The sequence below is a fragment of the Eubalaena glacialis genome, chromosome 2 (genome assembly GCF_028564815.1).
Source record: "Eubalaena glacialis isolate mEubGla1 chromosome 2, mEubGla1.1.hap2.+ XY, whole genome shotgun sequence".
In the NCBI taxonomy this organism is placed as follows: Eukaryota; Metazoa; Chordata; class Mammalia; order Artiodactyla; family Balaenidae; genus Eubalaena; species Eubalaena glacialis.
In genome coordinates this window covers 109,525,253-109,544,748 of record NC_083717.1, presented here as the reverse complement: position 1 = coordinate 109,544,748, position 19,496 = coordinate 109,525,253, and the positions used below count along the sequence as shown (strand labels likewise).

Genomic DNA, 19,496 nt, shown 5'->3' with positions numbered 1-19,496 from the left:
GTTCTCTGATCAGTCTGGACAAAAGTTGGGGTGTGGTAGAGGCTTCTAGCAAGGTTTGGAGGGAAGGATCTGGAGTGTTGGGTTTGAAAAGATGCTGGAGTCCTTAGGGAAAGGAGGGGCGCGGCTGGGGTGCCCGTGCAGGGGACCGAGCCAGATCCTCGGATCCGGCCTTGGGGTAGCTGGGGCAGGGGGTGCCGGCCGGGGCTGCGGAGGTCTGCGGGGCGAGGTCGGCCGGAGGCCGGGCCGGCAGCGGCCGGGCTGGCGCTCGGAGCGAGCCGCCCGGGGCTCCGCGGGGGGGCGGTACGAGCTCCGGCTGCCGGCGGGCGGGCCGGGGAGGAGGCGGCGGCTCCGAGAAGAACATGAATCAGCGGCGGCGGCGACGGCGGCGACGGCTATGGAAGGAGCGTGGTGGCCCAAGAGCGGCCCTGGGACCCCGCGCGGCTGACAGCCGCCGCGGCGACTCGCAGTGGGTGCGGGTCTCGGAGTGCGGGCCGCAGCGCCGCCCCCCGGGCCGGCCCCCGCCCCTCCCTCGGCCCTCCTCCCTCCTCCTCCTCCACTCCCTCCTCCTCCTCCACTCCCTCCTCCTCCTCCACTCCCTCCTCCTCCTCCACTCCCTCCTCCCTGGTCGCTCGCGGGCCGGGCCCGGCATGGTGCGGGGTCGCCGCCGATGGCGCTGAGGCGGAGCATGGGGCGGTCGGGGCTCCCGCCGCTGCCGCTGCCGCCGCTGCCGCCGCCGCCGCCGCCGCCGCCGTCGCCGCTGCTGCTGCTGCTGGCGGGTCTGACCGCTCTGCTGCTCCCCGAGCCCGCGGCCGCAGGTAGGGGCTGGCCCGGGGGGCGGCGGAAAGCAGGGGGCTGCGGAAGGGCGCGGCCGGGGTCGGAGCCCGGGGACGGCAGCCGAGCGAGCCCCGGGCCTGGGTGGGCCGGAGAATTGGGCGGGGGGCTCCAAGCTGGAAGGCCGAGGCTCGGGCGGGGGGAGGGGGCTCAGCGGTGCGTTCGCCGCGGGATCTCGGGTCGCGGCCCCCACCCCCAACTTTCTCGCGTCCGGGCTCATCTGGCGGGGTTGTAAGGGACGGGGCGGGGCTGCGGGCCGAGTGGTCAGCGGGGGGTGTTTGGGATTGGGGTTTCCCGCCTCGACGTTCCTAGCTGTTTGCTCTCCCCTCCCAGTCCTGGGGACCACATCTGCCCGCCCCACACACGAAGGTCCCACTCTGAAGCCACAGGAGCTGGGACTGAGCACCCACCGGCACCCCTACATTATGTAGGTACAGGGGCTTCGAGAGTGCCCAGTCACAGAAAACACCTGGGCGTACTCTAGTCCCGGTGCCTTCTCTGAGCTTCCTGAAACTAGCCGTGTTGGAGAGGATGGTCTGGGGCAGGGTTGTTGGTCTTTGCTCAGCCTTGTGTTCCCACATAGCCATAAGGCATTTGCCAATGGCAGGAGTGCTTCTTGCAGCACCGGTATCCCCAAGTTCACACTACACACCCCTGGGACTTCTGGGCATGTATGGGGTGTAAGGCTACCCCTCCTTGCCCTGTGACTGGTCCTGAGAGGGTGAAGGGAGTAGGAAGAGACACAGGGCAGAGCAGCAGCCACCCAGCAGGCACCTTCTTTTCAGACAGCACTCCCTGCCATATCAGCATCTCAGGGAAGGAAAGGGAAGGGAAAGAGTGACAAGTATTTCCAAGCGGAAGAGTGTATGTATCTTAGGATCAGAGCGATCAGGATTTGCCTAGCATCACACAGCAAAGGGCAGGAAGAAGCAGAACTGGATTTCAGCTATGTTGATAGTTCACCTGCCGCTCTCTGAGGGTGTGTGTGAGTGTGTGTGTGTATGTGTTCAGAGGGTAGTGCCCCTGTTGGTGTGAGAGTAGCTCAGGGGTTTCGGGCTCCCTGTTCAGGGCCTCTCCCCTCCCTTCTACCTCCTACCTTCCTAGCGCCTGCCCCTGCACCCATTCAGGTATTAATAGAGCGGCCGGCTGCCAGGAAGGCTGCCATGTGTTTTCTGACGTGGTTTTGCAGCCATATGTTCTCCACTTCAGGGAGCACCCCCTCCTTCCCTTCCTCAGCCTGCTTACATTTGCCGGGGTAGGGTGCAGGGGGATGCCAGCAGCAGTGCAGGGCCTGGGCTGACACCTAGGGTGGCTGTTGCACTGATTGGGTGCAGCAGTGATTCCCAGGGCAGTACCTACCCCAGGTGTATGAAAGCGCCCCACTGTTGCAGCCTGGCTTGCTTTCCTTTTGGTAGTTGGGCCTGACTTAACATTGCCCAGCAGGGAGGTACAGGGAAGAAGTCACTTCCTTATAGCTGGGAGGAACTTGGCAGTGGCAGAAATGGTGCCTGGAGAGCTTGTCATGCTCCTTCCCCCAGCCCGGGTCCAGGCTACCTTCCCTCCCACACTGTCCTGCCTCTGCTTCCTTGGCCATTGGCTGAGAGCCCCTTGACACAGAAGCTAGGTTCTGGAATAGGATGGGGGATATTTCTAGAGACAGGGTCCCTCTCAAGCAGAATGACACATTCTCCTTCCCACCTCTCAGGCCTGAAGCTCATGGGAGCCCCAGTGAAGCTGACGGTGTCTCAGGGGCAGCCGGTGAAGCTCAACTGCAGCGTGGAGGGGATGGAGGAGCCTGAGATACAGTGGGTGAAGGATGGGGCTGTGGTCCAGAGCGTCGATCAGGTGTACATCCCAGTCAGTGAGCAGCACTGGATTGGCTTCCTCAGGTGCAGGACTGTGGGGGAAGGTGTGGGATGCCAGCCTGGGGACACGTTGTGCTCTTTCCACACAACGTGTTTGGGAGCTGGGGGCAATGCTGATGCCCAGAGGTCTGTGGTTTTTTTATTCGGCAACCTGTGGAGACTTCCAGAAGTGGGGACAGGCTGAACCCATTGAATCTGCCCAGCAGAGCTGCCCCCCTTGACCCTGGGAGACCTGGTGTCCTGTTTCCACAGCCTGAAGTCAGTGGAGCGCTCTGATGCGGGCCGGTACTGGTGCCAGGTGGAGGATGGGGGCGAAACCGAGACCTCCCAGCCAGTGTGGCTCACGGTAGAAGGTGAGGAGGCAGAGCCACGTGGGCGTGTTGGCCTGGAGCAGATGCTGTCTGCTAGTGACCACCCTATGCCCAAGAAGTCTCAGTGGAAGCTGGGCTGCCCCACTGCCCTCTGGGACCTGATTGCGCCAGACTCCAGGCCCAGCACAGCCATGGAAGACCATACCCACTGGAGTCTGGGTATTTGAGAGCCAAAGGGGCAACTAAGACCCATAATCTATGGGGTGCAGTTAAGTTTCAGTTGTCTGACAAACAAGACTCAAGCACCCATCTGGGGCTGGACCGTGTTCTGCCAAGTGGCCAGGCCAGGAGGGGGAGGGATGGGGGAGGGGAGGAAGGATCCGCAGCTGCAGGAGCTCAAAGCTGTTCAACCCCGGAAAACAAAGTGACTAAGAAAGTAACAAAGGGCTCTGAACGGGATCTGGGGCCTGCCAGCAGAACTCTGCTAAAGCTCCCGCCCACTCCCCCTCCCTTACTGCCCCTCCTCCAGCTCCCCACTCTCTGCCTCTTCCCTTGCTGTGAGAAGGGCTGTTAGAGCAGGTCTGAAAAGGGAGAATCTGTCAGGCCCAAGGGTACAGCATAAAGGATATCCCTAAGGGGGCCAAAGCAGAGAAGCTTCCCCCCTCAAGCTAGATGCCTGTTCTGCAGTTGACCCAATCATAAGGGCCCGTGGGACCTTCCGCATAGAGGGCTTCAGATGGTAGCAGACTTGTGGCTTGGGCAGTCGGAAGCTGAGAGGTGGCAAGGCTCACTCCCCACCCGCCTTTTTCCCCCTAGGTGTGCCATTTTTCACTGTGGAGCCAAAAGATCTGGCAGTGCCACCCAATGCCCCTTTCCAACTGTTTTGTGAGGCCGTGGGTCCCCCAGAACCTGTTACCATTGTCTGGTGGAGAGGAGGCACGAAGGTTGGGGGACCTGCTCCCTCTCCTTCCGTTTTAAATGTAACAGGTGAGCAGCCTCAGGAGGGGCTTTGAGCAGGGGTGGTGAGGCTGGCAGAGTTCAAATCTGCTTAAATCACTGAGCCCGCGGTCATGAGTGTCCAGAGTGCCTGGGTACGTGAGCTGCACCCACCATTACTAAGCTCATTAGTCAGGTGTGCTGGGCTGGCCGGGTGGGCTGATTAGTGGTGATCCTGCTATGTGTGCCTAAGGAGATGCTGGAGCCTCTTTCCTTCGTTCACAGCAGTCTAGGCCGTGCACAGCTGGCCGTGGGAGATGAATGTGTGGGACCAGGGGCACCTATCCCCCCCACCCCTCCCAAGGGAAGAAGCCAGGAACCAGCCCATGCAGAGCTAAGAGGAGTGTCTGGCAGACTTGCCTAGAAGTAAAGAGTTTCAAGCTGCAGAGTGGGGGATGGCAGGGGGAAGGAAAATGGGGAGGGGGAAGCCAGCACAAAGATACAGGGGCCTCCTCTTCTAATGGCCTTTTCCAGAAATCTCCAAACCTTTCCCAAACAACTGTATCTGTCCATACCGCCACACAGTTAGACCAGAAGCAGCCACGCCTGCGCATCCACCTGGACCCCAAGATCCTCAGGCACATACCTTACACACTTGTGAGACTTGCTAATCTGTGAAACAAAGTTAATGTTTCTGGTCAAGGCTTGAACTGGCCGAAAAAGATGGGAGTCTGAGCTTAGTCTCATGTACTGTAAGGTGGGAGGGACGGACTCTGATCTGCCAAGTCCCTTAGGAATACGCATCTTCAAAGGAGGTGGACTGCAGGATCTGATGGAAGCGAGGGCAGGTCCTGTTCAGGAGGCGCTGGGTTGGAGCAGATGAGAAGGGAGGTTGGATTCAGTTCTCTCCAGTTGTGCGCGGTTGGGACCCTCAGGCAGCCAGCTTGAGAGTAAGCACTCACTGAACTCCCACTCCACACAGCACACTGTGTAGGCACCACGGGAGATCAAGGGAATACAAAGGAAATAGAAGCCATCAGTCCAGCCCCCCAGGAATTAGTATAACTGGGGAGACAAGACACATGCATAAGGAACAGAGAACTATTGAAAGGCAGCGACTCTGCAAATAGAACAATGATATGGCACAGAGCAAATAGAGAAGGGCCCTGGAATGTGCAATAAAGGAGCGACCAGAAAAGGGAGGCAGCTTTGTACTGTCCGAGGGAGATGGGATTGTGGTGGGAGGGGCAGTATAACATTTCTCAGGTGCTTTACTGTGTGCCGTGCACTTTACATATGTTGCATCAGTTGGTTCTCACAATTCTCCCATTTGGGAGATGAGAAAACAGAGCCCCAGCCCTGGGATTTATATCCAGGCCCACACTGTGGAACCTTTCCTTTGGCTGGATATTGTAGGATATTCAGACCCAGAGCCTGACTATCCCCAATCCCAGACTGAGTGGGACTTCATGCTGGGGGGTGGTGCTGACTGAGGTTTTCTGGCCCCAGGGGTGACCCAGAGCACTGTGTTCTCCTGTGAAGCCCACAACGTAAAAGGCCTGGCCTCTTCTCGCCCAGCCACTGTTCGTCTTCAAGGTAGGAGGACCCTGGGAGGTGAGGGGCGGTAAGGCAGGGGCGTTCTCAGCAGGCTGTGGGTGAAGTTAGAATCGTTTGGTGTTCCAGCTCGCCTGGGTCCTGCTGGGATCTGAGGGATGAGGGGTTAATTGGCATGGCTCCATTCCTAGTGGGAGCACCTGAGACCCTGCCATGGCTGAGATGAGAATAGAAACCTGACGTCACAGTAGATTTCCCATCACGAAGCAGAGTCCTTGGGAGGGAAGGAGGGAGGGAGCCAGCAGGAGATGGTCAAGGCTCAGGCCCAATCTTGCTTCTGCCAGCCCCTGTCGAGGGAATGGGGGTGGGGAAAACAGCCTAGCAGGATGATAGAGGAGACCCAAAGGGCTGCTGTGCACAGCGGGCAGGGTGGAAAGGGGGAGAGAGCCGGTGTGTGCGGGAATGGGCTGTGGCTGCAGAGTCAGCTGCCTCTCACTGGTATCTCCCAAGGCCGAGGTGCCGTGCTCCCCCCCCCCACACACACACATTATCTTACCCTATTCCTTGGTCAGACAGGGCCTCCGATTCAGGGAGCAGTAACCTCTCTCCACAGCCTAGGCACTGTCCCGGGTATGAGCAGCTGTTCGCTGCCAGTTGCTTGACTTGTGTATTACTGTGGTCCTGGGAGTGCTGAGTAGCCATCTTAAGTTTTTTTGGGGGGGAACCCTAGGGAGGAACTCAAGGCTCAACTCCCATGCTTTCTCCCTCTTTTTCTATCCTTCCTGGGCACTGACTCTAAGTCCCCATCCACAGCACTGCCTGCAGCCCCCTTCAACATCACAGTGACGAAGCTCTCCAGCAGCAATGCTAGTGTGGCCTGGACGCCAGGTGCCGATGGCCAAGCCCTGCTCCAATCCTGTACGGTCCAGGTAGGCTGAGAGGGCGGACAGGCTCTCCTGGCAGTGCTCCTTCTGGCTGCCTCGGTGGCACTTTGTTGACAGTGGTATCACGTTTACCTAGTCTTGCCCATGGGGCTTGGTCTCCAGCTCTATTCAGGTGACATTCCCTTACCAGGAACAGCCCTGGCCACTGCCCCTTATCATAGGGTGCTCTAGCAATCAAGTGACGGCAGATCGGCTCAACCCGTGCATTCTTCAGGCTGGAAAACAGATGACTAGAGCAGATTGGGGATACCTGGAAGAGTTTTTCTTATGTGGGTGAAAACCCAAACCTTTGACTTATCTGATACCTGCATTCTTGTGCCCCAACCTCTGACCCATGCCAAAGAGAACAGGGGGACCAGAAGAGATCCTAGGCCCCAGAGAGTGGGAAAGCTGGGTAAGATGATACTAAAAATGAGGCAATTCAGGCTTGTTCATTTTTGTCTGTTCACTCAAAAGTTATTTAATGAGCACCTTTGACATGGTTCTAGGCAGTTCTCTTGGGCAACAAAGGCCCCTGCTCTCGGCTCCACCCTTTAGAGGACCCCACTCTGGCCCTCCTTTGGTTGCACCCCTTGCCCCTGGGCAGGGAATCCATAGGGCCAAGGGAACACGCCCATCCAGCTCACCAGGACACACCCCTCTCCCCTTAACCTGAGTCTGCTTCTGGGGCCTATATGGGCCTCTCCCTGGTCCATCCTCCGAAGGATGGATCATGCTAAGGTATGTGCACCTCTAAGCTCAAAGGGCAGTGGGTATGCAGGCAGCACTGTCCACAGCCATGCACGTGATGTCCCTCATGTTGCAGACCTTTGGCTGGAGGCTGGCTCTTCTTGTGCCACCACATTCTGGCTTGGGACTCCAAGGATTTGGAGAATTATAAATGCAAACCCGATCTTCCAGGTTGTTTTGTAGCTTTGTTTGTCAGTACATTAAGATAGAAAATATTTTACTTAATAGTCTGTTCGCTGATTTTTAACGTTTAAATATTTAATCATATGGTACACTGGATCTCCATTTGTACTCTTGCCCTGGGTCCCCAAAATGTAAGGAGCAGGCCTGGTTCATGGTGCCCTTAGGCTCCCAGTTACTTTGCTCTGAGAGTTTGCATTGGCATGTAAACAGTTACAAAAAGTGGTATCCATTCTAACATAATTATGCATCAAACACAAAGGGGCATGGATTTTCTCGAGTATTTGAGAAAGGCTTTCACACAGAGAGTGGTATTTGCGTTGAATCTTAAAGGATGAGTTGGACTTTGCTAGGAAGGTTATTCTCAGCAAAGGGAACAGCGTTTGCAAAGACATGGAGGCGTGGAACCTGGTGTGGCGGCGGGTGGGAAGGGGTGGGTTGCAAGTGTCTGCTGATAGACTTTTTTAATTGAAGTATAGTTGATTTACAATGTTGTGTTAATTTCTGCTGTATAGCAAAGTGACTCAGTTATATATATTTTTTCATATTCTTTTCTATTATGATTTATCACAGGATGCTGAATATAGTTCTCTGTGCTATACAGTAGGATTTTGTTGTTTATCCATCCTATTTAATACAAGTTTGCATCTGCTAATCCCAAACTCCCAATCCTTCCCTCCTCCTCCGCCCTCCCCCCTTGGCAACCACAAGTCTGTTCACTGTCTGTGAATCTGTTTCTGTTTCGTAGGTATGTTCATTTGTGTCATATTTTAGATTCCACATATAAATGATATCATATGGTATTTGTCTTTCTCTTCCTGACTTACTTCGTTTAGTATGATAATCTCTAGGTCCATCCATGTTGCTGCAAATGGCATTATTTCATTCTTTTTTATGGCTGAGTAATATTCCATTGTGTATATATGTACCACATCTTTTTTATCCATTCATCTGTCAGTGGACACTTAGGTTGTTTCCATGTCTTGGCTATTCTGCTGATAGATTTGAAGAGGCATTAACTCAAGTCCCCCAACCATCCCCCTACCTGTCCCATCTTGCATCTCATCTCACATGCCTAAGAAACCTCCCTGCCTTACATCATTAATTTCCTTTATTTTTTTAAAAATTTATTTATTTATTTTTGGCTGCATTGGGTCTTCGTTGCTGCGCGGGGGTTTTCTCTAGTTGTGGCGAGCGGGGGCTACTCTTTGTTGTGGTGCGCGGGCTTCTCATTGTGGTGGCTTGTCTTGTTGCGGAGCACAGACTCTAGGTGCGTGGGCTTCAGTAGTTGTGGCACGCGGGCTCAGTAGTGTGGCACGCGGGCTCAGTAGTGTGGCACGCGGGCTCTAGGGCACAGGCTCAGTAGTTGTGGCTCATGGGCTTAGCTGCTCTGTGGCATGTGGGATCTTCCCGGAGCAGGGCTTGAACCCGTGTCCCCTGCATTGGCAGGCGGATTCTTAACCACTGTGCCACCAGGGAAGCCCTAATTTTCTTTTTTTTAAATAAATTTTATTTATTTATTTTTGGCTGTGTTGGGTCTTTGTTGCTGCACATGGGCTTTCTCCAGTTGTGGTGAGCAGGGGCTACTGTTCATTGCGGTGCGCAGGCTTCTCATTGTGGTGGCTTCTCTTGTTGTGGAGCATGGGCTCTAGGGCGTGCAGGCTCAGTAGTTGTGGCACGCGGGCTCTAGAGCACAGGCTCAGTAGTTGTGGCTCACGGGCTTAGTTGCTCTGCGGCATGTGGGATCTTCCGGGACCAGGGATCGAACCCATGTCCCCTGCATTGGCAGGCAGATTCTTAACCACTGCGCCACCAGAGAAGTCCCACATAATTAATTTTCTGTTTTTATGTAGGTGACTCAGGCCCCAGGAGGCTGGGAGGTCCTGGCTGTTGTGGTCCCTGTGCCACCTTTTACCTGCCTGCTCCGGGACCTGGCGCCTGCCACCAACTATAGCCTCAGGGTTCGCTGTGCCAATGCCTTGGGGCCTTCTCCATATGCTGACTGGGTGCCCTTTCGGACAAAGGGTCTAGGTAAGGGACTTACAGAGCAGAGTACCTGGGCATGGATGAATGGGGCCGGGGGCTGGGGTAGTAGGGGTAGTGTTGGCTCCAGTTCTGAATGGCATTGATTGAGAGAGGGCTACCTGAGAGGGAGGATCATGCATCAGTCAGCAAACACTTTACTGAGGGCCTGCTGCTACCTGGAGATAAATCCAGTCCCCCTCCCATTCAGCTCTAGTTCTAGTGGGTGGGGCAGACAAGCAAAGTGGGAAAGATCAGATAATATGGTGGTGAAGAGTGCCCCAGGGTGCTCCAGGAATACCCCCATACAGAGATCTGAGGTCTGAATGATAAGGAAAGAGCCATATTTGGGGGAAATCACTGCAGGAAGAGGGCACAAAGTACAATGACCCTATGGCACAAACTTGCTTGGAGTTCCTAGCAATTGCAAGGAGGCTGGCAGGGTTGTGAGAGGAGAGTGAAGGATGTTGCTGAGGCTGTAACCAAGATGATGAAGAGCAATACCCTGCCTAACTGGGATGGTACGGGTCCTGCCATTGCCCACCCGTACTCCCCAGGATGATGGGTGAGAGCAGTCAGAACTGGGAAGCAGACTCTTCCCCCACGTGTTGTTCTCTGAGCTATTTGGTTCTTTGGAGTTGGTTCCAAAGGCCTGCATGGGACAGTGGTGGTGGGTAGGGCAGGGCTCTTAGCAACCTTCTTTTTTTGGGAACAGCCCCAGCCAGTGCTCCCCAGAACCTCCATGCCATCCACACAGACTCAGGCCTCATCCTGGAGTGGGAAGAAGTGATCCCTGAAGGTCTTTTAGAAGGCCCTCTGGGACCCTATAAACTGTCCTGGGTTCAAGACAACGGAACCCAGGTAAGGAAAGCTTCTGCTTACTACTAGAGTTGGCCCTCAGGGCTCTGAGGCCTTCTGAGCTTCAGAATGGCTGTCCTTGGTGAGCCTGGGGGCCTTGGTGGGCCTGTTTCCATCCCAGGGAGTCTACCCCTCCCGCCCTCCCCTGCAGGCTGCACTCTCATTGGATTATGTCTCCTGTTAAGATTGCCTCCTCCAGTGTCCACTTTGAAAGGAAAGCAGGAAGAACATTCCCGCACAAACTGGGGGAGGACACAGATAAAGCCTTCTTATCCTCCCCCACCCCCCAGTTCCCGCCCATCCCCCACGTCTGCATTCTCAGACTGAGCCTTGTTTGTGTTCAGGAGAGGCCTCTGCAGCCTGTAGCAGGAATGTGATGACTCCCAGCAGGTTGTGTTCCTGCAGCCCCTGAACCCGCAGTGTCCCTAGCCTCCCATGTTCCTAGCGAGACCTTTTTCTGACTTCAGGCCCCAGCTGGAGGCCTTTTACTCAGGCTCAGTGTGCGATGGGGGTTTTTCCTGGCTGCAGGGTGAGCTGACAGTGGAGGGGACCAGGGCCAACCTGACGGGCTGGGATCCCCAGAAGGACCTGATTGTGCGTGTGTGTGTCTCCAGTGCAGTTGGCTGTGGGCCCTGGAGTCAGCCGCTGGTGGTCTCTTCTCATGACCATGCAGGTAAGACCTGCAAGACTTGTAAGGGGAAAGGGGCAGGGGATGGAGGCTTTCAAGGGCAACCTGCACTGATGGGAGGAGGCTGACAGTGCCTCCCCTCTTAATAGGCCCAAAGACTCAGAGTCAAGCACTTGAGGCCAGGGTTGTATCTCATTCTCCCCCTGCCCTACAACTAGCATAGAAATCCCTGGTCGTGCTGTAGGTCCCAACAGTCAGGGCCTGTCACTGACAGAGTAGGAACTCTTGGGTCTTCCTTTGGAGCCTCTTTCCACTCTGGACCCTTACTGAGTGAGAGGAGCCTCTTGACCAGGCCAGATGGCCATCACTGGAAAATTCTAAAGGGCCTCCTTGGAGTCAGGCTAGCTCGTGCTGCTTACTGCCCCTGTCTCCCACAGGCCAGCAGCGTGCTCCCCACAGCCGCACATCCTGGGTGCCTGTGGTCCTGGGTGTGCTGACAGCCCTGGTGACGGCTGCTGCCCTGGCCCTCATCCTGCTTCGAAAGAGACGGAAGGAGACACGGTTTGGGTAAGGGGGGACACAGAGGGAGAGGCAGGTGGTAACTGAAGACCTTGGAGCTGACTCCAAGTCCTGGGTTTCCCTTTAGGCAAGCCTTTGACAGTGTCATGGCCCGGGGGGAGCCGGCAGTTCATTTCCGGGCAGCACGATCCTTCAATCGGGAAAGGCCCGAGCGCATCGAGGCCACACGTGAGTGAGTGGTGGGGAGCCATAGGAGGAAAAAATGGGCTATCTTGGACCCCTATCTGCATTCCTCTTACTAATTTGACCAATAGGTCTGAACCTTGATGAGTCCTAAGCCGTGGAAAAGACACAGACCTATCCTCATGGAAATCGCCGGCCCAGCTGTGGGAGAGCTCATCTAAGCTCATCTCTGCTTTGAGGGTGGAGTCTGGGGTGCAGGAGGCAGGCTGGGTTTTGGATCTGGAACCAGAGAGGTCCCTCCCCTTTCTCACCACCCGCCTCCCCACAGTGGACAGCTTGGGCATCAGTGATGAGCTGAAGGACAAACTGGAGGATGTGCTCATCCCAGAGCAGCAGTTCACCCTGGGCCGGATGTTGGGCAAAGGTGTGTGAGGCTGTGCAGGGATTGGCATGAGTTGCCATGTCCCGGTGTGTTTGGTTGCTCCCGTCACTCTGAGGGTGTGGATTTAGGTCAGCTCCTATGAACAGCATATGCTTGTAGACTCCTGGGTTTGGGATGTTTGGGGGAATGGAGGCTGGGGACGAGGAGGGCTGAGGTGTCATCACACCCAGCCCAGCATACTTTGCTTTGCTATGAACGAGGGAGCCTCTTTCAATGGCCCCAGAGCCTAATGATTTTGTATCCCTATGAGGGGTCCCCTGGGAGGGCGCTGGGTTGGGGACAGGAGGCCAAGGGGACTTACCATCATTTGGATCGGTTCCTAGGAGAGTTTGGTTCAGTGAGGGAGGCCCAGTTGAAGCAGGAGGATGGCTCCTTTGTGAAAGTGGCTGTAAAGATGCTGAAAGGTGAGTGGAGAATATTACTATAGTGGAGTGAGGGCGTCACTTGGGAGGGTGAAAGGGGTGGCTGATCCTGAAGCAGGCTCTGCTAGGCCCCTAGACTTTGCAAGACAAGTTAGCACTAAGTGGGATGCTGTCTGTACCATGTCAATAATTCACAGGCATAAACCCACACTCATTGGTGCCCCAGCCTTTGTCCCCTGCTGGCAACAGTGTCTGTCCTCTGGTTTCACTGGGGGTGATTAAAGCTGTGGTTGGTTGAGCCGTTTGACTCTCCAAACCAAAGGGAAGGCATGAGCAAGTGGAGAAATTGTTGGATAGCACCAGCCCGTGGGAGTTTCTCCTGCTCATGGCCGGACTGTTTCCTGGGCCCACTGGGGGCACATTTTCCTCATTCCCTCCCTCCTTTCCTCCCAGCTGACATAATTGCCTCAAGCGACATTGAAGAGTTCCTCAGGGAAGCGGCTTGCATGAAGGAGTTTGACCACCCACATGTGGCCAAGCTTGTTGGTGAGCCCCTTCTTGGGGGAGGTAAATGTAAAATAGGGCTAAAACTATGCTCCCCCAAGGTGCGAGGGCAGTCTGTGGGAGAGAAGTTCGGACTTCGCCTGGTAAGTAAGCAGACACCAAAAGAGCAAGGAGCGGCCTGGCTGAAATCTGATCAGACTCTAGGTAAGGAGTTCAGTTTGCAGACCCTGTTCCATGAAGGCTGCTCATATAAACAGAGGAGGAGGAAGAGGGGACAGAGAAGATGCTCCAGAGATTGGGGGGGCAGCCAGAGTCCCTCCTGGGTAGTCACCAGGCCAGTGTGGAACTTAATGAGGAAAGAGGTAGCAGAACCAGGGCTAGAGGTAGAACCCAGCAGGTGGGGTCTCATACAGATGCCTGAATTGTCCCTTGACCTTTATGTGCCCCACTGACTCTCCCTTGTCCCCAGGGGTGAGCCTCCGGAGCAGGGCCAAAGGCCGTCTCCCCATCCCCATGGTCATCCTGCCTTTCATGAAGCACGGGGACCTGCACGCCTTCCTGCTCGCCTCCCGGATTGGGGAGAACCCCTTTGTGAGTGCCTGGGATGGGAGCAGCCAGGAGTTGGAAAGGGACAAAGACCCTGGGAGAGAGGTTGGCTTGGTGGATAGGGCCAATTGAGTTGGTTGGGAGAAGGTGGGCTCCAAGTTTGACTTTTTTTGCTAACAGGCTTCCTTCTTCACAAATCCCTGCTGGGAATTTAGGCTGGGCAAGGCCCCTTCCTGAGAGAAGAGTCCCGTGGAGCCCTAGACTGGGGGAGTCTTGACTTTTGGGTGCTCTCCCTCAGATTTGCCAAAGGTTCCTTGCACTGGGAAGCCCCTTCATCCCCTTCCTTTCAGTGATTCTGAGGACAGTCTTTAGGCTTTCTGGCCAGGGAATCCAATTCATCCTGCCCTGGCTGGGTCTAGCCTGAGCTCGCCCTGTCTGCCCACCAGAACCTGCCCCTGCAGACCCTGGTTCGGTTCATGGTGGACATTGCCTGTGGCATGGAGTACCTGAGCTCCCGGAACTTTATCCACCGAGACCTGGCTGCTCGGAACTGCATGTATGTGAATTCTGGAGGGCTCGGGATTGGGAGGCGGGAAGCAGTGCCAGGAAGAGCTAGCTAATGGTCAGCTCCCACCTGGGACAGTATCTGCTACGTGAGGGGACGGCTTGAGAACAAAGATGCCCTGGATTTAGTAAGGCTGCCAGCCTGGCGGAAGGCTGACCCCATCCTCCGACACCCCTCACAGGCTGGCAGAAGACATGACGGTGTGCGTGGCCGACTTTGGACTCTCCCGGAAGATCTATAGTGGGGACTACTATCGTCAGGGCTGTGCCTCCAAACTGCCCGTCAAGTGGCTGGCCCTGGAGAGCCTGGCTGACAACTTGTATACTGTGCACAGTGACGTGGTGAGCAGGGTGGCACAGTGAGATTTGACAGTAACACAGTAGTGTGGACTAGTGCGTGGGTGGACTTTTAGCGCTGCTCTCTGGGCTTTGGCTGCCCCATTATGAGGCCCTGGAGCCCCAAGATATGCTTGCCTCGGGACTCTGCCTGGCTCAGGAAGCCTAGTGACATCTCCCCTCCAACCTCGATTCTGTCCCAGTGGGCCTTCGGGGTGACCATGTGGGAGATCATGACTCGTGGGCAGACGCCGTATGCTGGCATTGAGAACGCTGAGATTTACAACTACCTCATCGGCGGGAACCGCCTGAAACAGCCTCCGGAGTGTATGGAGGACGTGTGAGTGCCCCAGGAAGGGGATTCTGGGAGGAAACAGGTATTTGGGGTTTCAGCTCATGGCTGCCACAACAGCTGCTGGCCCATTGGGAGCTCCGATCCGCAACTGAACTTTTCTTTTTTTTCTTTTTTTTGTGGAAATGTCCTCGTCATTAGAGGGAAGTCTGACCTCTACCCCAAACTCCCTCTTCATCTACTGCTCCTATTTTCTTTCTCTCCCCCTTTATACCATCCCATGTTTCTTGCTCCAGCCTTTTCCTATCACTCTGTTTTCTCCAGTTTCCAGGGAGAACCAGGAATCCCACCCAAGGGCAGAAGGTGCAGGGTTGAGCAACAGTGCAGGTTTCCCCGTCACCTCTTCCCCACCCCCACTCCTTCCCTGAGGCTGAGCTCTCCTTCCCCCTCAGGGAGTGCTGCACAGGGGCAGGAAAAAAACTGCAGCTCCATCACATTCCTTGCTCGACAGGGAGGGGGCGATGGGGGCGGGAGGTTGGGTTCCTTTCTTGTCTTGGCCTCCTCTCTGAGGGAGTGGAGAGACCTAAGATAACAAACTGAGATCCTAGGAGAAGGGTACTGCCTCCTCTCCTTTCTGGAAGCCTGGAGCCCTTGGGAGTGGGGCAGGGTAGTGATACACTCACTGCACAGGGGAGAGTCATGAGCCCCTTGTGACTAGAAGACAGTATCACTAACATTAGCTGGGTTCTTTACAGGCATTATTTCAGGTAATCCTCCTCTAACCCTATGAGGAAAAGACTATTATTATTCCCATTTTGTAGATGAGGAACTAGGATTAAAGAGGTTAAGTAACATGACCCAGGTCACACAGCGATTAAGTGAATGGGTTGGGACTTGAATCTAGATCGGTGTGATTTTAGAATGTGCCTATTAACCATGAACTCGACTATGATTTGTCTATTCTAGTATTATTCTCCCACCGCATGCAAGCCAGAGTTTCCCTGGGCCTCCGGAGGACCTTTTCACTAGGACAAGTCCTAGTGAGGGAGGGAGTCCACAAACCTATTTCCTGCTCTGGGGTTGGACCTCCAGAGGTCCAAGAATGGAGACAGGCAGAGGAAGGCTCAGCCTGAATGGGGGGGTCCTCTTTCTCTAGGGCAGTGGGTTTGAAGTGCCCTGAGGTTGGACTGTGGGAGAGAGGGCAATTTGAGTGCATGAACCAGGCCCGATGTCTCAGCAGAGCTTGGGGCATGTCGGGGGCAGGAAGGTCAGGTCTCCCGGTGGCTGCAGCCTGCCTGGGCCTCTGGAGCCACAGAGGTTCTGCTGGGCAGTGGGGACCAGGCCCTGGCTTAGTGTCATCTGGGGCTGGAGTTAGTGTTGTCAATAGAGGGTGGGCAGGCGCTGGCCTCCCACCAGGCAGCCTGGTGGACAGGCGCCAGTTGGCTCCCGGCACGGCCTTGACAGTGTATCCCAGCCTGGCCACATACCCATGGCCTGGACCATTCCCACGACCTATTCAGTGTCTGGCATGATTCCCCCCATCATTGGAGGCCCCTGTTAGGAGGGCTGGAGTGGGGGGAGTGTTTGGGGCTTTTATCGTGGGCACAGGCAAGAAAGTCAGGCATTTGCTATGACTAGATCTGGTCTCAACCCTTTCCTGTTATTTATTTACTTATTTTTCCTCAGCATGAGGCATTCCCTGGGAACAGGGATAAGACCTCAGGGAATCTGCAAAGCTCCTGAAATTGTACGTAAAAAGTGTCCCTGCCAGGGGAAGAGGGCTGGAAGCTTTTCTCAGATTCTCGAAGGTGAGAATCCTCATGAACAATGAGGATTTAAGACCCCCTGAACGGGTGAGGATTTAGGACAAAGGGTGGATTCCCAAATCCCCCCCGTAAAATAACCCTGACTCCAGGCTGTGTTCCACAAGACAAAAACACTCCTACTACCCCTTCCCAAAATAGCGTAAGAGGGACCCTGGACCCAACCCACCTAGCTTCATCACTTTCTACCTGTGTGACCTTAGTCAAGGTTCTTAACCTCTCTGTGCCTCAGTTTGAACATTGGTAAAATAGGGATCACTTATTTCACAGTATTGCGAGAATTAATAATAAATGTAAAATGCTTAGAAGAGTGCCAGATACATAGTAAGCCCTATACATTAGAGTGTTCAATTACATTTTATTTTCTTTTTCTTTCTTTTTTTTTTTTAAATTTTTTTTAATTTTTGGCTGCGCTGCTCGGATTGTGGGATCTCAATTCCCTGACCAGGGATTGAAGCGGGGCCACGGCAGCGAAAGCCCGGAATCCTAACCACTAGGCCACCAGAGAACTCCCTCAATCACATTTTTCTAAATCCTGGTTTCATATGATTAAAGGGCCTCTGCTTTTGAGAGAAGGACCCTCCTTCCCCTTTCTCTGGCTCCTCACGACCTCCCCTCACCCTTCTCTCTGCCCCAGGTATGAGCTCATGTACCAGTGCTGGAGCGCCGACCCCAAGCAGCGCCCGAGCTTCACATGTCTGCGAATGGAGCTGGAGAATGTCCTGGGCCGCCTGTCTGTGCTCTCCGCCAGCCAGGACCCCTTGTATATCAACCTTGAGGGAGCCCAGGAGTCTGCCGAGGGAGGCAACCTGGAGCTGCCTGGCGGGGACCCGGCCAGCAGCGGGGCTGGGGATGGCAGTGGCCCGGGGGCCGTGGGGGGCACCCCCAGTGACTGTCGGTACATCCTCAGCCCCGGGGGGCTGGCTGAGCGGCCTGGGCAGGAGGAGCAGCAGCCAGACAGCCCCGTCAGTGAGTCCCAGAGGCTGCTGCTGCTGCAGCAAGGGCTACTACCCCACAGTAGCTGTTAGGCCACAGGCAGAGGGCATCTGGGGCCATGCGGCTGGCTCTGCTGGCCACTGTGCTGGCTGACTAAGCCCTGTCTGACCCCAGCCCAGGCAGCGAGGTGTGGAGGCTCCTGTGGTAGTCCTCCCAAGCTGTGCTGGAAGGCGGGACTGACCAAATCACCCAATCCCAGTTCTTCCTGCAACCACTCTGTGGCCGACCTGGCATCAGTTCAGGCCTTGGCTGGGTGGAGGTGGGCCAGGCCTGGTTGTCTAAACCCAGGCAGCTGGCAGAGGGGGGGTGGTTATGTTTCCATGGTTACCATGGGTGCGGAGAGGAGTTGGGCGAGGGTAGATCCAACCTTGTGGGCCCCTACTCTCCCAGCTGAGCTGCCCCTGCTGCTTTAGTGCATGCATTGAGGCGTCTCTGGCCTGGGGGCCCATCTGTGCCTGTGCTTGGGGTTTAAATGCCCAGGTTTGCCCCTCCTCCCAAAGAGATGCCCTTGTATTATTCCCCTTTAGGTGAGAATTGGTAAGGGATTGGTACAGTCGGGTCCCAAGCCCTGTAGCCGGAGGCAATGGGACACTCAGGGCTGAATCTTCGTCACCTTCCTGGTTACCCACCCTGTCTAGGCCAGGAGTAAAGTGCAGCTGACCAGGTCACAGCAAGGCATGCTGAATTACACAGGCTACCATTTGCCTAGCTTCTAAAGGCAATGCACTGAGCCCAGCTAGAGGAAGGGGTGCTGTAAGGCTTGCCCAGGAAGGAGTGAGGCCAGAGAGGAGTCCAGGAGCCCCTCTTCGAGCCCTCCCGCAGTCTGTCTGACCATGCTACCAAATCCCAAAATATCCTAAGACTAACAAAGGCAGCTGTGTCTGAGCCCAATCCTTCCACGCAGTGTCCTTTAGTCCCATCTTTCCCTCTAACTGGAGACCCTCTTCTGTCCCAAGTCTCCAGAGATGGAGAGAAAGTAGGCCTGATGGCTGGTGTGGCTGAGGGGGAGTTACTGGAGCCTGGACCCCAGCCCTGGGTGGGGGAGCCTCTGGGAGTGCATGGGGCAGGCCCTTGCTGTTAGGGACTTTTCCAAGCCGTTAGATGCTGTTTAAAAACAGAAATAAATTGAAGACTAAAGACCCAAGGCTTTGTCTCTTAAATGTTTACTTTTTTCCCAGATCACAAAAATGAAGCATCTCTGCATAGAGAAAAGTTTGGAAAGACATATGCCAGAATATTCACAGCTGTTATCTACCTGATGTGATTAAGGGAACTTTTTTTCCTTTGTGTTTTCTAAGTTTTCTGCATTGAGCACAAAGTGCTTTTGTAATTACACAAGGTCCCAAAGAATCTTATAGTAAAATTAATACATAGTCATAGATGATTAGGAAAATGCAGAAAGTCATTTTAAAAATGCCAAATACCTGTAATCCTACCACCATTGACCTTTTGAAAATGCACGTGTTTTGAAAAAGTTCTTTATCTTGGAACAAAGTCAAAGAGACTACTTTGGCTGCCTCCTAACCCTCTATCAGACTATTGGGTGTGGAGACAGCTCTCACCTTCACAATGTTACCTGGAGCCAGGAAACTGGGAATAAGTGGGCAAAAAGAATGGTGAGCCTCTTGAGGATTTGAAATAAGAGTATGAAGTTAGCTTTCAAGTATTTCCATCTGAAAACTTTAGAAGCTTTTAGAGCAAGCTTATGGGAACAAGACGCAGGAGGCATGAGAAACCACCACTCTCTGTGTTGAGGAGTGTGGGAAGACTGGGAGGGACACAGGTATTGCCCTGCTGGCTGAGGGCAGTGGAATGGGGTGGGTTCTTCTGAAAGCAAATATCCTGAGAAACCTGTTGCTGGCACTCCAGATTCTCGTTCCCACGTGGATCATGAGACCTGAAGTAACTTCCAGGGAAGTGGCTTTCAGAATCTTTCCTGCTTGTGATTAGCTTTAACCGCAAGTAATCATTATTTGTGAGGTAGTGTTTGGGAATTATTGACTTGAAAGTCCTGTACTCTTAAATAATTGTCTGCTATTTTTTCTTTTTTCTTTTTTTAAATATTTATTTA

At 54.6% G+C, this 19,496-nt stretch overlaps 1 protein-coding gene across 1 annotated transcript; it reads left to right on the top strand.

Annotated features, from left to right (window-relative positions):
- Positions 1-462: 462 nt before the first annotated feature.
- On the top strand, positions 463-18,569 carry TYRO3 (TYRO3 protein tyrosine kinase). Its single transcript, XM_061180467.1, has 19 exons — positions 463-815; positions 2,537-2,720; positions 2,949-3,049; positions 3,824-3,994; positions 5,453-5,539; positions 6,311-6,426; positions 9,204-9,381; positions 10,088-10,233; positions 10,759-10,903; positions 11,296-11,425; positions 11,505-11,605; positions 11,889-11,984; positions 12,326-12,406; positions 12,818-12,910; positions 13,338-13,459; positions 13,861-13,970; positions 14,161-14,320; positions 14,518-14,654; positions 17,067-18,569. The coding sequence occupies exons 1-19, from the start codon at positions 668-670 to the stop codon at positions 17,455-17,457; spliced, it is 2,697 nt and encodes an 898-aa protein (XP_061036450.1). The 5' UTR covers positions 463-667; the 3' UTR covers positions 17,458-18,569.
- The last annotated feature ends 927 nt before the right edge of the window (positions 18,570-19,496 follow it).

Excerpts from the sequence above, each read along its gene's own strand:
- TYRO3 (XM_061180467.1), top strand. The coding sequence starts at position 668 with ATGGCGCTGAGGCGGAGCATGGGGCGGTCGGGGCTCCCGCCGCTGCCG. Across the intron at positions 10,904-11,295 it reads CTCTTCTCATGACCATGCAG|GCCAGCAGCGTGCTCCCCAC; the intron begins GTAAGACCTGCA and ends TGTCTCCCACAG. Across the intron at positions 12,407-12,817 it reads GGCTGTAAAGATGCTGAAAG|CTGACATAATTGCCTCAAGC; the intron begins GTGAGTGGAGAA and ends CTTTCCTCCCAG.